The sequence below is a fragment of the Pleurodeles waltl genome, chromosome 2_1, assembly GCF_031143425.1.
Source record: "Pleurodeles waltl isolate 20211129_DDA chromosome 2_1, aPleWal1.hap1.20221129, whole genome shotgun sequence".
In the NCBI taxonomy this organism is placed as follows: Eukaryota; Metazoa; Chordata; class Amphibia; order Caudata; family Salamandridae; genus Pleurodeles; species Pleurodeles waltl.
Window position 1 is genome coordinate 125,733,312 of NC_090438.1, and position 21,970 is coordinate 125,755,281.

The 21,970-nt window shown below is 48.0% G+C and overlaps 1 protein-coding gene across 1 annotated transcript in view; it reads left to right on the forward strand.

Annotated features, from left to right (window-relative positions):
* The window catches only part of GUCY2F (guanylate cyclase 2F, retinal), a 428,460-nt gene that overhangs the window by 109,311 nt on the left and 297,179 nt on the right, over positions 1 to 21,970 (forward strand). Inside the window, exon 3 of the mRNA XM_069211537.1 lies at positions 5,464 to 5,765. Within this exon, the coding sequence (XP_069067638.1) occupies positions 5,464 to 5,765 (302 nt within the window). The remainder of the gene's footprint in view (positions 1 to 5,463; positions 5,766 to 21,970) is intronic.

The following is a 21,970-nucleotide window of genomic DNA, read 5'->3' on the forward strand; positions in this document are numbered from 1 at the left end:
AGGCCCCATGTAAGGTCTGGGGCCTCGTAAAGTACAGGAAAGGCTCGGGGCGCGCCGCGTCTTAGAAACGCGATGCGCGGCCCGAGCCGAACGCCCGGCTTGTGGCGAACACTCGGCTCGCGCCGCGCGGTGCGCCGCGACATCCTCTCTCTGCCTACAGAGCCTGTTATGGAACAGGACAATGCTGCTTATGCTTATGTGTTTGTTTCCACGTCTAAGTGATTCCGCTTCCCTCCTGTTATCCGTCCCCTGATTTGGAAATGCTCAGTGAGATGGAAGGGTTTTTGTTGCTTCCTCTATTAAGAAGACACTCCATTCTATGTCTAGGAAGGCTCCTAAAATCCATCTGTTTTATTGATCATCTTTATATCTTTTCTGATTTTCTTAGTTCTGTGCAAAGATGCCTTAGAGTATTTGTTGCACTTTATAAGTATCAACACAACACAATTCATATCTTGCATGTATAGGTTTTAATATATTTAGTACATGCCCTCAAGCACTAAACAAAGTGCCGGTGACAGTTTTAGAAGAAATGATGGGTCGTTCCCCGGGGGACCAAATTATTTTTAGGCCATTTCTGCACCCCCTGGGGCAGAAACAACAAGGCACCAGGGAATTTTTAATTTTTATACTAACGCATAAGGGGAGCGGCCCTTTGGGCAAGGGCCGCTCCCCAGGTGGGGCAAATATTTTTAGGCCTTTTCTGCCACCCCTCTGCTAGGGGGGCAGAAACCTCTAGACACCAGGGATATATATACATTTTTATTTACTTTATGTTTTTATGTATGGGGAGCGACCCCTTAGGCAAAGGTCGCTCCCCTGGGGGGCAAACTGTATTTAGGCCGTTTCTGCCCCCCTTGGGGGTAGATCGGCCTATTTTTGTTAGGCCAATCTGCCCCGAGGGGGGCAAAAACCTCTAGACACCAGGGATTGGTATGTGTGTGTTTTGTTTCGAGGAGCAGCCCCTTGGGCAAGGGTCGCTCCCTATTGGGGCACATTACTGTTGGTCATATCTGCCCCCTTTGGGGGCAGATTGACCTATTTTTGGAAGGCCCATCTGCCCCCAAGGGGGGCAGAAAGCCCACCAGAGAACAGGGAAGGTTTGTTTTCGAAATAAGAGGGTGGGGGTATAGCCATACCCCCACCCCAAATAAATGGGGCCAAAGTTGTTCTGCCCATCAGTGGGCAGATTGGGCAATTACCCCCGACCCACACCCCTGAGGCAGAAAGTCTACTAGATGCCAGAGAATAATAATAAAAAAAAATAGTGGGGTGGTGGCTACCAACCAGTATGGGCCTGGTTACGCCCCCACCCGAACTGAAGGGGGTAGCAGTCTTTCAGCTCTCCCCCTCACACTAAAACATCTTATCCCATGGCAAGTAAGAGGACATTTGATTATTTTGGATTTTGGTTTACATTTGGGCCAGGAGCGTTTGGCAACTCTCAATATCGTCCCACTTGGAATGGTGAGGGCTGCACTTTTTTGACTTTGGTACGCTGCCATGTAGAAAAATCCACAAGACCAAGACACATCTGAAAACTAAACATCTGGTTGATTCCAGGGTGGTGTGCTTCACATGCACCCTGCACCATTTTCTTGCCGACAATGCCCTGCAAACCTCCAAATTTGCTGGAAATCACACATTTTTCCCACATTTTTGTGATAGAACCTTCCGGAATCTGCAGGACTCCACAAAATTCCTACCACCCAACATTGTCTCATCTATAGCGATAAAAATAATGCTGCACGTGTCAGCCTAAAATGTTTTGTTTTTCAAACTGCCCTTTTGGACCTGATTTGGTCCCCCCTCAATTTCGACATGTTTTTGGCTCTTCCCTGTCACTGGCACTTGGCCCACCTACACAAGTGAGGTATAATTTTTCCCAGGAGACTGAGGGGAACGTTGGGTGGTAGGAAATTTGTGGCTCCTCTCAGATTGCAGAACTTTCTGTCACCGAAATGTGAGGAAAAAGGGTTTGTTTTTTTTGTCATATTTTGAGGTTTGCAAAGGATTCTGGGTAACAAAACCTGGTGAGAGCCCCACAACCCTATATTGGATTCTCCTAGGTGTCTAGTTTTCAAAAATGCACAGGTTTGGTAGATTTCCCTAGGTGCCGGCTGAGCTAGAGGCCAAACTCCACAGCTAGGCACTTTGCAAAAAACTGCTCTGTTTTCTTTGGGAAAATGTGATGTGTCCACGTTGTGTTTTGGGGCATTTCCTGTTGCGGGTGCTAGGCCTACCCACATAAGGGAGATTTTTATCAGGAGACTTGGGGGAACGCTGGATGGAAGGAAATTTGTGGCTTCTCTCAGATTCCAGAACTTTCTGACACCGAAATGTGAGGAAAAAGTGTTTTTTTTTGCCACATTTTAAGGTTTGCAAAGGATTCTGGGTAACAGAACCTGGTGAGAGCCCCACAAGTCACCCCATCTTGGATTCCCCTAGGTGTCTAGTTTTTAAAAATGCATAGGTTTGGTAGGTTTCTCTAGGTGCCAGCTGAACTAGAGGCCAAAATCTACAGCTAGGCACTTTGCAAAAAACACGTCAGATTTCAATGAAAAAATGTGATGTGTCCATGTTGCGTTTCCTATTGCGAGCATTAGGCCTACTCATGCAAGTGAGGTACCATTTTTATCGGGAGACTTGGGGGAACACAGAATAGCAAAAGAAGTGTTATTGTCCCTTGTCTTTCTCTACATTTTTTCCTTCCAATTGTAAGACAGTGTGTAAAAAAGACATCTATTTGAGAAATGGCCTGTAATTGACATGCTAGTCTGGGCACCCCGGAATTCAGAAATGTGCAAATAACCACTGCTTCTCAACACCTTAACTTGTGCCCATTTTTGAAATACAGAGGTTTTCTTGATACCTATTTTTCACGCTTTATACTTCAGCAAATGAATTGCTGTATTCCCGGTATAGAGTTAAAACCCATTTCAGGGTGCAGCTCATTTATTGGCTCTGGGTACCTAGGGTTCTTGATGAACCTAGAGGCCCTATATATCCCCGCAACCAGAAGAGTCCAGCAGATGTAACGGTATATTGCTTTCAACAATGTGGCATCGCAGGAAAAAGTTACAAAGTAAAACGTGGGGAAAAATTGCTGGTTTTTTTTCACCTCAATTTCAATATTATTTTCATTTCAGCTGTTATTTTTTGTAGGAAACCCTTGTAGGATCTACACAAATTACCCCTTGCTGAATTCAAAATTTTGTGTACGTTTCAGAAATGTTTAGCTTTCTGGGATCCAGCATTGGTTTCACACCCATTTCTGTCACTAACTGGAAGGAGCCTGAAAGCACAAAAAATCATAAAAATGGGGTATGTCCCAGTAAAATGCCAAAATTGTGTTGAAAAATTGGGTTTTCTGATTCAAGTCTGCCTGTTCCTAAAAGCTGGGAAGATGGTGATTTTAGCACCGCCAACCCTTTGTTGATGCCATTTTCAGGGGAAAAACCACAAGCCTTCTTCTGCAGTCATTTTTCCCTTCTTTTAAAAAAAACCGAAATGTTTGCTTTATTTTGGCTAATTTCTTGGTCTCCTTCAGGGGAACCCACAAACTCTGGATACCTCTAGAATCACTGGGATGTTGGAAAAAAAGGACGTAAATTTGGCGTGGGTAGCTTATGTTGACAAATAGTTATGGGGGCCTAAGCGCGAACTGCCCCAAATAGCCAAAAAAAGGCCTGGCACCTGAGGGGGAAAAGGCCTGGCAGCGAAGGGGTTACACATCCTGAAATTTGTTGTGTTAACCCAGTAAACTCAATATTCTTAGGCAAGTACATGCATACAGTCTCAAACAATGGTGCACTGAGCAGACTGAAAAATGTATCTTTGGTGAACAGTCTGATAGAAGCATCTTTCTGACGATGAAATAAAAATTGTGTCACGAGGTCATGGTCGCTTCATCGAAGGAATATTTGGAGAATTGTCAAAAAGGGTCATTGTCTTCAAATAACTTTGCGAAACTGGTTCTTAAGTGCTGTTTGTAAAAGCTGCTTTTTAGTTGTCAAATCACATATTGTCCTTTTTAAATATGTCTGTCAGTAGGCTACAATCATTCTTAAAATTCACTAAAACCTGTTTGTTGCAATCATATTGGGTTGTACAAATATGTTTAGAAATCACATTTTACCACTCTGTTTTCTTGTAGTGGCTCTAAGGATAGCCCCCACCCCCATCGTTTGAAGTGTCAGCCGCACCTCCTTTAGTTGACCTACTAGCCCCCCAAATGCTCAGATTTAGTTGCACCGCTGATCCCTGCCCAACCCTTTGAAAATACTTCAAACCACCAGGCTGTATAACGGATTTCACCACAACCAGACCAGTCTCTTCTCCTGATTTCAGTAAAGGAATTCAACAACAGAGTTGCACCTTCAACTCTGTCAAAGTGCAGCTCAGGATCCACTTCATCACAGAGGCCATATTGTTTCCAGCTACCCTTGCAATTCCCTCATGATTCAGGTGGGGAGGCTAAGATTCACGTCCTGGATGACCCTTTCACATCTGTATCTCTATCACTGAAGATGGAGGCCATAACCTATGCAAATGATGTACTATCTGCAAATTTCGGAAACTAATTTATGAGTGTAACATCATCCTCAAGAAAAATGGGGTTTCAAACAGTTGTTTGTGCAGTTACCGTAGACCAATATGTCTTATGTTTATACGTACGTATATTTGCATAAAAATCTGAAATTGGAGAGATTATGTGATGCTGCAGTTACATTCTAAAACCTAAAAAAAAGACTGATCTGTTATGTCTGGCTGTGTGGACATAACATCCCTTGCCTTCACCCATGCACCCATGGACTGCTCATGATATCAAACATTACATCAGACATCTCAAGATCAGTGTTATCACTGGTGACATCTCACATGATGTGACCAGTAACATCACAAATTACAAAATACTGATTTCCCATCACATATGCTAAAGTGTCGTAGTGAAAAACTGCACTATGGGTCTGAAAGTCTAAAGATGTATTTGCAATACTTAAATAGACAGGACAACCTGCAGTGCCACTGACTTTAAATAGGTGTCCTCACAGTAATTACAGTCACATGAATGGCTGCTGCTCCACTGACCGTGAAAAGCCATCCCATCAAAGGCTATACAGGGAAGGAAAGTTGCAGATACAGTTAACAGGTGTCCTTGCAGGTATTGTGTGGGAATTTTGTTTTCCACAGCTCAAACAAATAAGCCTTTGAAACGCACATCCATGGGTTTGAAACACATCTTAGTAAAAACAAATGCAGCAATTAAAACAACGCTACAGAATTCTTGTGCAATATTTTGTGGCCCCAAAACATCTTTCGAAACATATAGCTGTAACAGTGTAGATATACTACCTAAAAGGTTATTTTTCACTTCCATTGTGTCTAGCCTTTTGACCACGTGCAAATTATGTTTGTATATTTACCTGATAACCTTATCTATGCATTACTTATGTATTTCAGTGGTAATCATGTGTATGCATTCAGTCCTCATTGGTGGACAGCTGCAAAAGCAACTTTTAGAGGTTGCCCACGACTTGAAGATGACAGACGGTACATTGGTCTTTGTCCCGTACGATACCCTTTACTACAGTCTACCATATGAAAAACACATGTATGAGGTGCTGCAGACCAACCCCAAGCTCAGAGCAGCGTATGATGCCGTACTAACAATCACCATGGAATCCGAGGACATGACCTTCCACCAAGCCTTTCAGGAAGCCGTAGACAATGGAGAGGTTAGCACAAAACTGAAGCCCACCCAGGTAAGCAACCTGATGTCTTCAGCATCAATGACCATTGATATCGGTGTTGGTTCTTGCAATGTGAGGAGGCAACAGGGCGCTGTACATTAGCATAGCATGTTGTAAGATTGGTTCAAGGCTATCTACCTAGTAGAGAAGGTTGGGAACAGGAAGTGTTGTTGGTTTGGGCTGCCGGAGAAGATGTGGTGTTTTTCGAAAACATGTGTTTCCATCTCACGCCCTAGTAATGAATTGACACTTAACTCCGACGGGGCCAGTAGCAGCACTTTTAGATATAAGTCTAGTTATTGTGGAATGTAGTGATGAATGTAGCCCAAAATACCTCAAATGTAAGAAAACCCTGCTGTATAAATAGGGTCAGATGGCCTTCGTACAGAGAGAATATTTATGGGGTTCAGATGATTCAACTAACCTCAGTCTAAGGAGCGAAAACAACCATATGCAAATTGATAATGAAAGTGATGTAATCTTGACTAGTACATTTTCTATGACCTCAGGTCCCGATGGCCGTTCTTATTCAGCTGTAATGCTTCCAGTGTTTCAACTAGAGATTTTCAGGGCTCTATTTGGCCATTCTGGAAGGATGCACTTTAGATGCTTGTTTAAGACGAGGCTAAATTTGTGCGAAGTAGCTAAGTCAGTCGCCTTACATTTTTTTTCAAACTGCAAGGTGTGCCATGTGCAAAGTTGCAAAGTTTATTACGAGGGTCCACGAGAGGAAGCTGGTGGACTGATGTTCCTTAGCTCCCAACCCTGCCCTTCTACAGTCCCCTGATGCAGCCAGTCTGAGTCTGACCACCCTCGCACCACATGGTCCCCTTCTGAGCCCCGTTGCCCCAGGCCCATGTCCCAAACTGTCCCCTGTGGCTTCTCCAGGCACACACGTTACTCGCTCTGCGTCTTTCTCTAGACAACACATCTTCAGGGGGGACTGAAACATTGCAGAAACACCAGAGAAGTCTCTGTCGAAGGATGTCTTGCCCGCAGGATATCCTGAAGCACGAAATCCTACTTTGCAGCGTCTGCAGTTGATGGTAAATTAGCCTTGAAGCCGAAACTGGATTTTCAAGGATGTTGATGGTGCACAGTAGAGCAACAATGGTAGTCATGACTTCTTAGACCTCTGTGCACCCTATGCAGGCAATTTCTTATTTTATTTAGTTAGGTGTTTGGTATTTTCCTTTAGCAGTAGCACGAACTTCAACCAGCTACAGACATAACACTGAATAGGAGAGCTTGAACTTTGAAGAGGAGGGTAGGAATGAACGGGTGTGGTAGATACAGGTGGGAGGAAAACAGTAACACTTACAACTTTGTGAGCAGTGGATCTCCAGGTGCAAATTTAAGTGCATTCAGGGGAAGGTAAGATTGCAACTATGACAAGGTTCATGCAGTTCCTCCTGGAGAGTGTGTATAAGAATGGATAAGAGACACTGGAGAATAAAGGATGGCAAAAACAGAGGAGGAACATGAAGTAGAGCTTTTGCCTTGGGGGACATCAAGCCAGATTCATCTTGAATATGTGGGTCTTAAGGGCCATCTGAGAATACATACTGTAGAACTATGTCCTTCATTATACCAGCAGGGAATCCCAGGTGCTGACTGCTTCTTCTGAGAAAGACTTTAGTTCTGGTGCAATTCCTAATTTGAAAAAATCCAGATGTAAGGAGAATTCGGTTCAAGGGGATCTGGAGCCCTTTGATATGGTCAGTGAGGTGCCAGGCAGCTGTGTGAGTCTTTATAGGCTAAGCAGACAGTTTTCAGTTTAAGCCTGGTCTTAATGGGTAGCCACTGGAGCTCCTGCAGTACCCTGAAATATGCTCATGGTTTCATATCACAGTCTTGCTGTGGAGTGGACATTGCTTTGATAAGATCAAGAGAGACTGCTGAATACCCAACAGGATGAGACTGCCTTAGTTTTAATGCATGTACTGCAGACTTTAATTGGCTCTGTGGGAGTGTGTTTTTATTTTCTTCAATGAACAAAGATAGATGTATACTGATTCTGTCGTCTGTCATTTTAGTGCCAAGAGGCCAAAGGGTGCGTTTTATAAATACATATATTATGTTATGTTATTGATATGAGGTTGTAACGTATGGAAGGCTTGAATTGTGAAACTTCCCGGGTTTACCATTGGCAATAACAAAGGATTGAATCCTTCGGCCTTCAGCTTTTATTCTCGTAGTTTTGGGTCCACTTTTGATTTTTGGATCTGGGGCTGATCAGCATAAATTACATTTTCTATGTGTTCTTCGTCAGGCACTGTTCTGTTCGATAGTGTTGCAATTTTACAGGTAGCGCGAGAGTGTGAAGATATCCTTAAGTGGAGATAGATCCAGGAGTTATTGTAGACACATTGCACATTGGTACATTTTAATGCAAATATCCTATGTACATGCTCAAATGCTGTTCCTAAAGGCTTAAGATTGTTGGCAATTGAATGGAACATTGTAGGACACCAGATAACACTGATACTATGGCTGATGTGCACTTGCCTATTTTGACAGTCCGGTTCAGCACCTGCTTTTGGGATCCCATTCTTTATTCTAGGACAGTGAGTAGGTTTTTGTGATCTATTCTATCGGATGTAGCCAATAGGTCTATTAGTACTAGCAGACATGACTTGTCTTCATCAGTGATATGGTGTACGTCTTCTAGAATTGTTAATGGCACAGTCAACGTACCATATCCTGCTCAGAACCTGACTGGTTTGAGCGTAATTCACATATCTGTTATGAATGATAAATCACTCAAAGCTGGGTGTACACTTCCTTTGGAATGGTTACTCCCACCTTTTGCCTGCTATCAGTCTGTTTAGATTGTTTTAATTTGGGATCCTGCTAACCAGGACCCCAGTGATTGTGCTCTGTCCCTCTAAATTTGGTCGCTTAGGATGTTTGTGCACTCCACAATTGGCATACGGGTGCCCCCTTATAAGTCCCTAGTATATGGTACTTAGATACACAGGGCATTGGGACACCAAGGGACCCCCATGGGCTGCATCATGTATTATGCCGCTCATGGGAACCCATACAAAATGTGTCTGCAGGCCTGCCACTGCAGCCTGCATGAAAAGGTACATGCACCCTTTCACTACAGGTGACTTTAAGTCACCACTATGGTAGGTGCTCCTAGCCCAGAGGGCAGTGTGCAGGTCCCTCTGTGTGGGGGCACCCCTGCATGAGCATAGGTGACCCTACGAGCTCCAGCTCCATTGCACTGGACTTCATAAGTGCGGAGAAGCCATTTTACCTGTGTACTGAACACTGTGTCCAGTACACAGGACCTGTGTCCAGCTACATCATGGTAACTCCGAACCTGGGCATGTTTGGTATCAAACATGTTGGAATCATACCCCAATACTGTTGCAAGTATTGGTTGTATGATTACATGCACTCTCGGGGCTCCTTAGAGGACACCCAGTATTGCTCCTACCAGCCTTTTAGCGATTGCCAGGCAGCCTGCACTGTTCCCATCCCTCAGACAGGTTTCTGCCCTCCTGCTGCTTGACCAGCTCAAGCAGGGGAAGGCAGAACAAAGTATTTCCTGTGGGAGATGGATGCAACACCTCTCCCCTGGAAATAGGTGTTTATAGGCTTGGGAGGGGTAGCCTCCCCAAGCCACTGGTTTGCTTTGAAGGGCACATTTGGTGCCCGACATGCATAAACCAGTTTGCACTAGTCCTGGAACCCCCGGTCCCTGCTCAGGCACAAAACTGGACAAAGGAAAAGGGAGTGACCACTCCCCTGTCCATCACCACCCTAGGGGTAGTGCCCAGAGCTCCTCCAGGTGGCCACTTGATTCCGCCATCTTGAAACCAGGATGTGAGGAGGTCCCTGGGAGCATCTGACTGGCCAGGTCAGGTATGTGATGTCAAAGACCCTTCTGATAGGTGGTCACCGTGCTAGGTGACCAAACCCTCTTTTGGGGCTATTATAGACTCCCCTGTGGGTGGGTCCCCAGATTCGATGTGCAAGACTCCACCAGGACTCCTCTGCATCATTAATTTCATTTTCTGGCCACTGGAACTGCAGATGGACTCGTCAGGAACCAACAATCTGCAACTTGACTGACAACTTTGCTTTGCAACTTTGTTTCTCCGGCTCTTTCCAGCAACTACAACATTTCCCTGGCTCTGCATCCTCTAGGGTCAGCAAGACTTCAACCTGCGCCAAGAAGCCAGAAGGAACCTCCCTTGGAGTAAAGGAGTTACTCCCCTGCAGCCGCAGGCACCAACTGCAACAACATCTGGCTTCGTGGATCTGATCTTCTCTGGAACTGTGTGGATCCTGCATCACAGGTGGTGGTCTTGGTCCTCTCTGCCCAATGTCCAACTTGTGAGACAGTAAGCCTTTTCCTCTCCTTGCTGGACAGTACTCCTGTGCACCTTGACTCTTGTAGCTACCAAGACATTTTTGCTCCTGCTTCAAGGGATCTTCAGGCTCTGAGTAGCCCCAGTCCCCAGCACTTCAACCTGCCAAGCACAGTTTCCTTTCTGCTGCACAACCGACGTGGGACTCCTCTTCAGGTGTGCTGACTGGGCCTCACTTAGACTTCCTGTGCCTCCTGTCAGTGGGTTGCCTGCAGGGGCTGCAACTGCTTCTGCTGGCACTCGCAACTTCTGAGGGTCAGCCTGGACTTCCCTCCAAGGGTTGAGTCCCATGGACCGTGCTGGTCCTCTTCAGCCTCGAAACTCTTCTTGTGCTTCTGTTGCCTTTGCCAAGGCTTGTAGGTGGTTCTCCTTACCACTGACCAACTGCAACCCGACAGCCAACTTGGAACACCATCTTCACTTCTACAGGGACTACCCTTCAGCTCCTGTGCTGCACAGCTGGTCTTCTTCTACCCTGTCGACCTGATTCTGCATCCACAGAAGGGTGGGTAGTGGCTTCTGCCATGACCGGACACTCCATCTCGAACTGAACTCTGTCCTCTTCCTTTGCAGGTCCTCTTCTGCCAGAATCCACCTTTGGGATCTTCCAGTCTGGTCCAGGTCTTGCACAATCCCTTTTCTAAATCCTCCTGTTAGTCCTTGGGAAGACGAGGTACTTACCTCTGCTTGACTGGTCGCTGGGGTCACTCAGGTATTCACCTCTTGGGGCCCCTAATTTTTCCAGCTCCCCTCTAACTACTCAACATCCTTGGGTGGGAGACTTCCCTCCACATTCCACTTTCTTAGTATATGAGTTGGCCCTCCCCTAGGGCCCTCACTATTTTCTACCATTATTGCCAATGCTTGTTGTTTCTGTGTTAATTGCTGATTGCTATTGTATTTATATATATATATATATGCTATGTATATATAGTGTGTGTACCTACCTCCAGTTGGGGGGGACTGCCTATAAGTATTCTGGTGTTGTGTTACTATGATAAAGTATATATATATACTATAGAACCTGTGGTTGGTTCTTCATTGTGTGATAAGTTTCTGTGCGAATATAGTGGTACTTGCTAAGCTTTGCATGTCTCCTAGATAAATCGTGGCTGCTCATCCACAGCTACCTCTAGAGAACCCTGGCTTTCTAGACACTGCCTACACTTCAATAATAAGGGTTGCCTGGACCTAGTATAAGGTGCCAACACAACGGGCATCCACCCCACATCAGGCCAGCTTCCTACACTGTGGTCCAAGTTATTAAATCATGGGGTTTCTTTACACTTGGTAGTGATTGGAGATGTCAGTGAGGAGGAAGAGCATGCTATGATCACGACGGGAGGAGAGCCACCACTGGGTTATCCGGGCTGTGGACACCGCTGTTGCTGCCACTGAGGGAGGTGGGGGTGGCCAAGATCATTACCCAAGGTTGCGGCCTCCCATCCCCGGTTACTGAGCTATGGCAGGTGCGTCAATCAGCGAGCGACTGAATGCCCGGCAGTGAGGCAGTTAGGAACGGATGTGGCACGGCTGCACTGGGTTGCTGCAGGGGCCTGCACCCCGCCTTGCCTCACACTGCATTGCTGCTGATCTTGGCCTGTGGCTCCCTACACCAAGAGATGCCCCCCCCGGCACCCCACAGCAGCCGGCTGGCAGCAGACCCAGCAGCCAGCGCATCCCACTTGCTGTAGTGGGTAGGAAGTGCCCACGAGAGGCAAGTGTTGCGGGCAGTGAGGCAAAGCAGGCCCAGAACGGTTGGCATTGCTCCCTCCGGACCAGGGCCAGTGGAAGAGTGGCATGAGGGCTGCTAGAGCTTGGCATTAGACGCCATTGCGGGGGAGGCCCCTACCTGCGGAGGTGGCCTGGCTGCTCTCAGGTGCGGCTTGTGGGGGTGTTTGCGTGCCCCGCTTGCAGTTGCCCTTGTGTAGCCCAGTGTAGCTCCCCCATAGCTCCAAACTGGTATCAACAGCAGCACTGTGCCACTCCTGCAAAGTAAATCAAAGAACGGCACAGCACCTGGCAAGAAGTGGTTGTTGTGCATACTGGCAGCATCCCAGTGGTGCGTTGTGATGCAATGATTAGAAGTCTTCAAAACGTTGAAGTTACCACTATAAAAGAGGGCAAATGCAACGCCAATTAGGTGGCATAAGCACACCAATAGGCCTCTACGCTCACTTATGTTTGCTCACGGTGTCTTCACACATCTCGGACTATTAGAAACAAAGACTAAGCAAAGGGCCAACTAAAGGTCCAAATAAGCAAACACACCCATTTCTTCCTGGGTGGAAGTTGCCTCACAGCCTGTTCTACCAGTGGCGAGTTAGCGCAATGGCCAAAAGGAGAAGGCCACATACCAACGCATGGACAGTTAGTGCTGCAGGGCATTCCTGGGAAGGCTCAGGCTGAACCACTAACGCCTCAACCAGCTCGGACTTCAAGTGCTGCAGGTGCCGTGAGGGGTGCCAGCAAGGTTCATAGGCAAATTAATACCATCACCTGCAAAGCCAGGATAGCCCGCTGTTGACACTTGCAACTGGGTATAGCAATAAACCTAACAACACCCGAATGAGTGGCAAGGCATCAACCAGCAAGAAAGTGTCTATAGAAAATTTCCTCCAACTCATTTCTCAGATATAATCCTGCAATGAGGCCCAACAGGCTACGCAGTCACTTCAAGCATGCCGAAAGTTACAAAATCATTCTCAACGTCAGCACTAAACAAAATCATAAACGCAATATAACTCCCAGCTAAGAGGGGACAATTCAATCATCAAAGTCTTCTCAGTGTCAGACAGCACGTTAGCAGAGTTTGATCTTACAAAAAAGACAGAGGGATAGGAACAAAACGGCAAGAGCATTACCAGTACATCTGCCACTTATAGCTCCTGCCCCCATCCTCCCCCCAACGCTGACTCACAGCATCACAAGTTATTTCGTCTTCCGAATCTCTACAGCTTCTCCAGTGCAGGATACCCACAGTTAGCAGTCATTGCATGGGAACAGTGTGGCTCTCATGATGCCAACCAGGCCTCATATAGTGCTGCACACGGCAGCGAGGAATATGACTGTGAAATAAACGGTGCAGACGCTCTGCAGCAAAATACAAAATCAACATTGGCACAGGACCACAGCCTCACAGAGAGCTCCAGGAATCACAATAGGACTGCCCTGCTCTTTCTCCGAACTCAGAGTTAGCAGAGCAATCTACTAGCTTCAATCACCACAACTCTGGTTGCTACAATAAACGGTCTGGTTGCTACAATAAACGCCCTGACCTGTCAGAATTGCAATTCGATCTAAAACAAGCCTTAGCAACATTGATTGCCAAAATGAAGGCCAAACTTCACATCGTGGAACAAAGGAGGCAAAGTGCCAGGCCAGTTGAAAGAGACAGATCAACATGTGTTTCCATCTAATAGTTCAAACACTGTGCACTTTGGAGGTGTTAACTTCATTGATTTCAGAATGGCAACTTGCCTTTCAACTCCCAGCCAAACCCAGTTTGAAATAATTCCGCTCCACGTTACCAAACCCTGGAAACCCGTCTCCAGGAATAACAGCTAATTCCACAACAGTGCCAAGAGGCATGGCATGCTCAGAGACAACCTCGTGGTCCTCCATGGTTGTCCTACAACGGGGCAAAATAACTAACTCACCTGCCATTCCTGGGGACGAGGCCTATAACGTTGTCCCTCAAGCTTCCACACTGACCAAATTGCCAACAGAGGAAAACACGTCCTCAAGTAATAGCAACACAGACCATATGTAGAATCGATGGACAGGGGCTTTTTCGAAGAGATCAAAAAAGAGACTAAAAATGGCAAAAACAAAGCAGCAAACAACAATTGCAAACTCGATACTTAGATGAACAAAGGACAATTGACAGCCACCCAATCAGCATATATCCCATCTTCGAAGAAAGGGTGACAGGCAAGAACGTGGCTAAACCCAATGAAGTAATTCAACTTCCAGTCCCTTAGCCACCAACCCACTCCACACCTGAACATGGAGTGGGCCCTTCCCCAGCGCAACACACTCCAGTAGCATCTTCCACGCCTTGCATCTACTTGGAGACCACACAATCAGTACCTGCCAGACCTTGTGGCATACCAGGAATGCTTTTGGATACCTCAACAGCTCCACAAAAAAATTGAACAACCACTAAATATTGTGGCCTTGCACAGCATGCCCAACGGGCTCTCATCTGGCCATCCAGTTAGGGCCACTCAACTAAGTAAAGACTGCTTACCCAGCGAACCCCCATGCAACCCGAGGACAACCAGCTGGTGGTCACACCACAATACTCATCAGAGGGTAACCACAATGTTTTTAATTGCTGTAGCCTATTACAATTATTCAAGGCCATTCTAAATCAGCTTAATAAAAAACCCTTGGGAGATATCTTGAGCGTAGAGTTTAAAATACTGTCAAAGAGTAACAAAAGAAGAGAATCTACAATATTAACACTGAAAATGCTCTCATTGGCCGAAGAAATCCTGGCTAGTAAACTGACTTTTGATGAATGGGGCATCGAGATCTCAAAAATCAGAACTCCCAAGTATCCCTTTCACTGAAGACCCAAGGTGAATCATTAAATCCTCAAGATCGTACTCACAGCACATTAAGGGGGGCGGGGCACTCACAATTAAATGTGACCCATAGCAAAATGCATATATCTCAGTCCCACTCAAACATAAGGGAATTAATTAGGACATTTGCCTTGGAACCCATTGAGGCAAAGTGTAAAACAGATTGGATCTGGTTATCGGCCACTTTATCTAGTGACACCCAGAACTGTTCCTAGCACCACCAACCCAGCTCCAGAAAGGATACAACATATAAAAATATTATCATGGAGCGTTGGTGGGCTGTCCAGGCTACTTAAAACTTCCCTTGCATGCTTGCTCATAATGAATGTCAATCTGCTTTCAAGCAACATGGTCAACAAGTCCCACAATAATTCCCGACTTTTATGAAATACATCAAGGGCAGAAAAAAACAAATATTTTCGGGAGGCCATCTGGGGCCCTCTCCATATATTTCAACATTACCCTCGATCTGAAAGTGAAAAGAAATCACAGCCCAGGACGAAATGATACAATTGATCACCTTGGAAGGCCTTAAAATAAATGACCATTGGACAGTATTCTACTGATCAATCTCTTTTTCAGTAGCTGTTAGACTTTTCATCCTTGGTGTGGTCTCCCTTAACTTTTTGTCTCTGTTCCCCAGGTTGTTGATGTGTGCTGGACTCTGATTTTTATGTTTTTGTTACTCTGGGCACTTTACCACTGCTAACCAGTGCTAAAGTGCAAGTGCTCCTATACAAAATGAGTATGTAATTGGCTTATCCATGATTGGCATATTTGTTTTACTGTTAAGTCCCTAGTAAAGTGCACTAGAGGTGCCAGGGCCTGTAAATCAAATGCTACTAGTGGGCCTGCAGCACTGGTTGTTCCACCCACATAAGTAGCTCTGTAATCATGTCTCAGACCTGCCATTGCAGTGTCTGTGTGTGCAATTTTAACTGTAAATTCGACTTGGCAAGTGTACCCACTTGCCAGGCCTAAACCTTCCCTTTTCTTACATGTCAGACACCCCTAAGGTAGGCCCTAGGTAGCCCCAAGGGCAGGGTGCAGTGTATGGTTACGGTAGGACATATAGCGCCTGATTCTGACCCCGGCGGTTCCTTACCGCCGGGGCCAGGGTCGGCGGGAGCACCGCCAACAGGCTGGCGGTGCCCCGCAGGGCATTCTGACCGCGGCGGTTTTGCCGCGGTCAGAAGTGGAAAACCGGCGGTCTCCCGCCGGTTTTCCGCTGCCCATTAGAATCCTCCATGGCGGCGCAGCTCGCTGCGCCGCCATGGGGATTCTGACAGCCATGCCGCCATCCTGTTCCTGGCGGTTCTCCCGCCAGGAACAGGATGGCGGTATGGGTTGTCGTGGGGCCCCTGGGGGCCCCTGCAGTGCCCATGCCAATGGCATGGGCACTGCAGGGGCCCCCGTAAGAGGGCCCCACAAAGAATTTCACTGTCTGCATTGCAGACAGTGAAATTCGCGACGGGTGCAACTGCACCCGTCGCACCTTCCCACTCCGCCAGCTCAATTCTGAGCCGGCGTCCTCGTGGGAAGGGAGTTTTACACTGGGCTGGCGGGCGGCCTTTTGGCGGTCACCCGCCAGCACAGTGTAAAACAAAGAATAGCCGCAGCGGTCTTCCGACCGCGGTGCGGTATTCTGGAGGGAGGAAGTCTGGCGGGCTGACTCCGCCGCCCGCCAGACTTAGAATGAGGCCCATAGTAATGTGTTTTATATGTCCTAACAGTGAAATATTGCTAAATTCGTTTTTCAAGGCCTGTCCCTCTGATAGGTTAACATGGGGGCTACCTTTAAATCTGATTAAAGTGTAGATTCCCTTTGGGAGCGGATGGACATGTGGAGTTTGGGGTCTCTGAGCTCACAATTTAAAAATACATCTTTTAGTAAAGTTGATTTTAAGATTGTGTGTTTGAAAATGCCACATTTAGAAAGTGAGCATTTTCTTGCTTATACCATTTCTGTGCCTCTGCCTGTTTGTGGATTCCCTGCCTGGGTCAGTTTGACAGTTGGGCTGTTTGCACCTCACACTAGACAGGGACACAAAGGGAGCTGTGGTGTAGCCTGCATATCATGATGAGCAATCTGTGCTAGGAGGGAGGGGAGGAGTGGTCACTCACACCTGAAAGGGCTGTGCCTGCCCTCACACAATGCAGTCTGCAACCCCCGGGTGAGTGCCTGGGGCCTGGCCTGGGCAAGGCAGGATTTCACATTCAAAAGAGACTTTACTTTGAAGTAGGCCTACTTCAAAGGAGATATTGGGTATAAGAAGGGCACCCAAAACCACAGACTTGAGAACACTTCTGGAAACAAGAGGAACGTCTGTCTGGAAAAGAGCTGACGAGCTGAGGAAGAAGTGCTGCCCTGCCCGTGGCTGTGCTTTGTGGAGCTATCCTGCAGTTGCTGCTTCTGCCAGAGCAGGAGGGCAAAGACTGGACTATGTGTGCCTTCCATCTTGAGAAGAACTCTCCAAGGGCTTGATTTGGAGCTTGCCTCCTGTTGTTTGAAGTCTCAGGGACAGCAAAGACTTCTCTCTGCCAGCACCTGAAGTCTCTTGAGAGATTCCTACTCTGTCCTGTGGTGCCCATCCAGTTCCTGGGACCCTGAAAGAAGAAGCTGGCAGCCTAAGAGGAGGAAATCCACGCACATAGCGCCGCGCGGGGAAAAGATCGACACGACTCCGATCTGAGGCTGAAGAAACGACGCACCACCGGCACACCGGTTGAAAATCGACGCTCACCGGAAACGCGACTGAAGAATCGACGCACGGAGCTGGAGAAACGACGCGCAGCATTGCTGACGGAGGCTGGTGAGATCGCAACCTGTTCTGCGTGGTGGTTTCGGATCATTGTGCGGCTGGATTTCCGACGCAAGTACCGTTGGGCATGTAACAGCGACTCAAGGCCTGCCTGGACCCGAGAGTGCTCACCAGATTGATGCATCGCTCTCCTGCGGAGAGAAGAAACGACGCGCCCGACCCGACGAAAGGAGAAACTACGCAAGGTCTTGCTCGTGATTGGAATCAACGTATCGCAAGCCCTTTTTGACGCACACTCACCCGTGCAGGGTTATTTTTGACGCACCCAAGGTACATTTTCACGCTAACAGTGTTAGTGTGTGTTTTAAACTACATAAAGACTATTTTTGCTTTTTAATTGATAACTTGACTTGTGTATTGTGGATTTTTGTCGTTTTGGTCTTGTTTTGTTTAGATAAATATTTCCTATTTTTCTAAACTAGTGTTGTGTCATTTTGTAGTGTTTTCATTAAGTTACTGGGGGTGTCATTACAACCCTGTTTCAATGGAAGCACCGCCAACAGGCTGGCAGTGCTTCCCATGGTATTACGACCGCGGCGGAAGCGGCGCGGTTGCTCCGCCGGGACCGGGGGTTTACCGCCACTTCAGTCCTGGCGGTTTTAATCCACCAGGGCAGCGCTGCTTGCAGCGCTGCCCAGGGGATTACGAGTCCCCCTACTGCCAGCCTTTTCCTGGCGGTTTGAACCGCCAGGAAAAGGCTGGCAGTATGGGGAGTCGCGGGGCCCCTGGGGGCCCCGTGCAGCTTTTCACTGTTTGCTATGCTAACATTGGTGACAGCGGGGGGATTTGGACTTGTATTTGTACTTGACATACAGCAATTAAGAGTACACTACTGTTTTGAGTGCAGACCACTACGTGACCACATACTACTTGTTTGGTGATCTTTGATTTTCTCTTTTGCTTGGATTTTTCCCTACATCCATTTATGTGGTAACATTTAATTGACTTCTGAACTTAATTTGGGAACTTTTCTGCTTTTTGGAAGTTTGCACTTTTGTTGACTTTTCATCATGTCCCAATCTGGAGATGCATCAGTTGGAGCTGCTTTTGACCTGGAGAAATTGGATAGCTATACCAAGGCTCAGCTAAAGCAGTTCTGTAAAAGTTTTGATTGTCCCATTATGAGCTCATCCAAGAAGGAGGAGCTGCAAAAGGTGCTGAGGGCCTGGGTGACAGCCAAGAGCACTGAAGGGCACACAGAGGATGAGGAGGATGAGGAGGAGGAAGGGCGGTCCCTACACAATGGTATTGTGGGTGGGCCTGTTATGTCCAGGGAGAGGGTCTCCAGGGCAGGTAGCAGTGTCTCATCTAAGGGTCTGACCCCTGAAGAATTGCAGGACAGGCAGGCAGAGAGGGAGCACCAGAGGGAGCTGGAGAAAATGAGGATGGCCCTAGAAGAGAAAAATGTTTTGTTGGCTCATGAGCGTAGCTTGAGAGAGCTGGATCAGAGGAGCCAGTCTAGTAGGGATGGTGGCAGCCACACCACAGTGCAGCCTGAAAGGAGGGTGCACATTCCTAAAGATCTTGGGAAGGATTACAAGAGGGAGGGTGACATATACTTGTGGTTCAAGGGGTATGAGTCTGCTCTCCACATAAATCTGGTCCCTGAAGCTCATTGGGGGGCGGGTCTGTGGAAGCACTTTGAGATAGAGGGGAGGGATACTCTGCCAGCCTTAGGGGATGCTCAGAATCTCACCTACTCTGGCATGAAGGATGCCTTGCTCACAAGGTATGGTCTCACCCCAGAGCAGTACAAAGATAAGTTTAGGTCCTACAAGAAGAAGGAATCCCAAACATGGTTGGAGTGTGTTGATTCTTATTGCAGGTCACTGGATGGTTGGGTGAAGGGCAGAAGGTAACTACGTTTGAGGGGCTTTACAATCTGATTGCTTGGGAGCACTTGTACACCTTATGTTTTCCAGAGCTGCGCCAGCACCTGATTGACAGCAAGCTGACTGACCCCAGGAAGCTTGCACAGGAAGCGGACTGCTGGGACAGCATCAGGGTCCCGAAGAGGTATGGGGGAGACCACGCCAAGGGTGGGCAGGGTCCCTCTCAGAAGAAAGGGGGTGTAAGGGTAAACAGGGGGAGTTCTCTAAAGGGCCCCAAACTGATTCCCAGGGTAAGAATTCCCAACCCCCCAGTGAAAAGAAGCCATGGTTCTCCAAAGGGAAGCCAGTGGCAGGTGGTCCCGCACGTAAGTGCTATGCATGTGACCAGGTGGGTCATGTGAGGGGGACCCCAAATGCCCTGAAAGTACATCCGCACCCACTGGTGCGCCGTCCCAGGGTTTGGCCAGTGTAGCACTTGGGGAGGAGTTGGTTTCAGGTGGGTGGGAACCAGCTGAGATGACCCTTGTCTCACTAGGGGACAGTGAGATGGTCCAGAGAACCCGAGTGCCTGAAAACACTAAGAAGTACAGGCAATGGGTGACCATTAATGGACAGAGATTGGAGGCTCTGAGAGACACAGGAGCCAGCGGGACTACAGTGAGGAGTCAGCTGCTGTCTGAAGAGCAGATAGATCCCCGGGTACTTCACCAAGTAGTTGCTGTGGACAGCTGAGAGCACCTGTGCAGAGTGGCGCAGGTTCCCTTTGAATGGGGGGGGGTCTCAGGTTCCTTGAAGGAAGCTGTGAGTCCAACCATGCCTGTTGATTGTTTGCTAGGCAATGACCTGGAGGATTCCACTTGGAAGGAGGTGGAACACAGGTCTCACTTGGAGATGTTGGGTCTGCCTGGGTGGGTATGCGTATCCACCCGGTCAATGGCAGCCCGTCAGGGTAATCAAGAGCCCTGGAGCCTGAAACAGTGGCCCAGGGGACCGCCAAGAAGAGGAAGGGCAGGGGGCATGGGAAACCGGCCCCAGAAGTTCCCATGGTCCGGGAGGAGGTGGAGCCTGGGGGTGACACCCAGAGCCTACAGGGGAACAGGTGGCTGAACTGGGGGAGGTCCCTGAGCTGTTGCAGTGGCAACAGGAAGGGGGGCCCACCAGGGAAGCATTCTGGGCAGCACAGAAGACATGCCCTACATTGGAGGGTTTGCGGCAGCAGGCTGCAGACCAGGAGGCTGGCAAGGAGCCAGGATCACACCTGATTTATTGGGATATCGACTTCCTGTATAGCGAGCCTAAGGGTCCTGAACCTGGGTCAGCCCGTGTGCTGGTGGTACCCCAGTGCTTCAGGGCCTTCCTACTGGGGTTGGCTCATGATGTGCCTTTAGCTGGACATTTGGGGCAGGATAAGACCTTTGAGAGGCTTGTCACCCACTTTTATTGGCCCCTAATGCGCAGGCACTCAGATGCACATTGCAGGTCTTGTCAGACTTGCCAGGCAAGTGGCAAGAGTGGGGGGAAATATAAAGTCCCCTCCAACCTTTACCTGTTGTCAGTACTACCTTTGAGAGGGTAGGCATTGACATTGTGGGGCCTCTGGATCCCAAGACAGCCATGGGCAACAGGTTTATCCTGGTCTTGGTGGACCATGACACCTAGTACCCAGAAGCCATTCCTTTGAGATCGATCACTTCCCCTGTGGTGGGTCGTGCTTTGATGGGGGTTTTCACCCGCATGGGGTTCCCCAAGGAAGTGGTATCTGATAGGGGTACCAACTTCATATCCACGTATATGAAGTCTCTGTGGAAGGATTGTGGGGTAACCTACAAGTTCACCACCCCTTACCACCCCAAAGTAATGGTCTGGTTGAGTGATTCAACCGCACCTTATAAGGCATGATCATGAGCCTGTCAGAGCCCCTGAGGCGGAAGTGAGACGTCCTCTTGCCATGCCTTCTGTTTGCCTACAGGGAGATGCCTCAAAAGGGACTTGGGTTTAGTACCTTTGAGCTGATTTATGGCCACTCTGTGAGGGGACGTTTGAGTATGGTGAAGGAGGCTTTGGAAAAAGCTCCTAGTAAACCCTCCAGAATGTATTCAGTTACATGCTGGCTTTCAGAAACCAGACTGCCCGCTTCAGGAGTCTCGCTCAGGAGAACCTGGAAACAAGCTAGGAGGACATGAAATGCTGGTGTGACCAGAAAGCCACTCTGGTCGAGTTTCAACCTGGACAAAAAGTGTGGGTGATGGCACCAGTGGAGCCTAGGGCGCTCCAGGATAAGTGGACTGGGCCATATGAGGTGGTTGAGCGCAAGAGTGAAGTCACCTACCTGGTGGACTTGCGGTCTCCAAGGAACCCTTTAAGGGTCCTGCATGTCAACCGTCTCAAGCCACACTTTGAGCAGGCTGTGCTGTCAATGCTCCTTGCAACAGATGATGGGGTAGAGGAGGAGAGCGAGCCTCTTCCTGACCTCCTGTCTGTAGGAGAAAAAGATGGGTCAGTGGAGGGACAGTTTTCCTCACTGTTTTCCCTGATCCCAGGAGTCACACACTTGTGCACACATGATGTGGACACTGGGGACAGTAC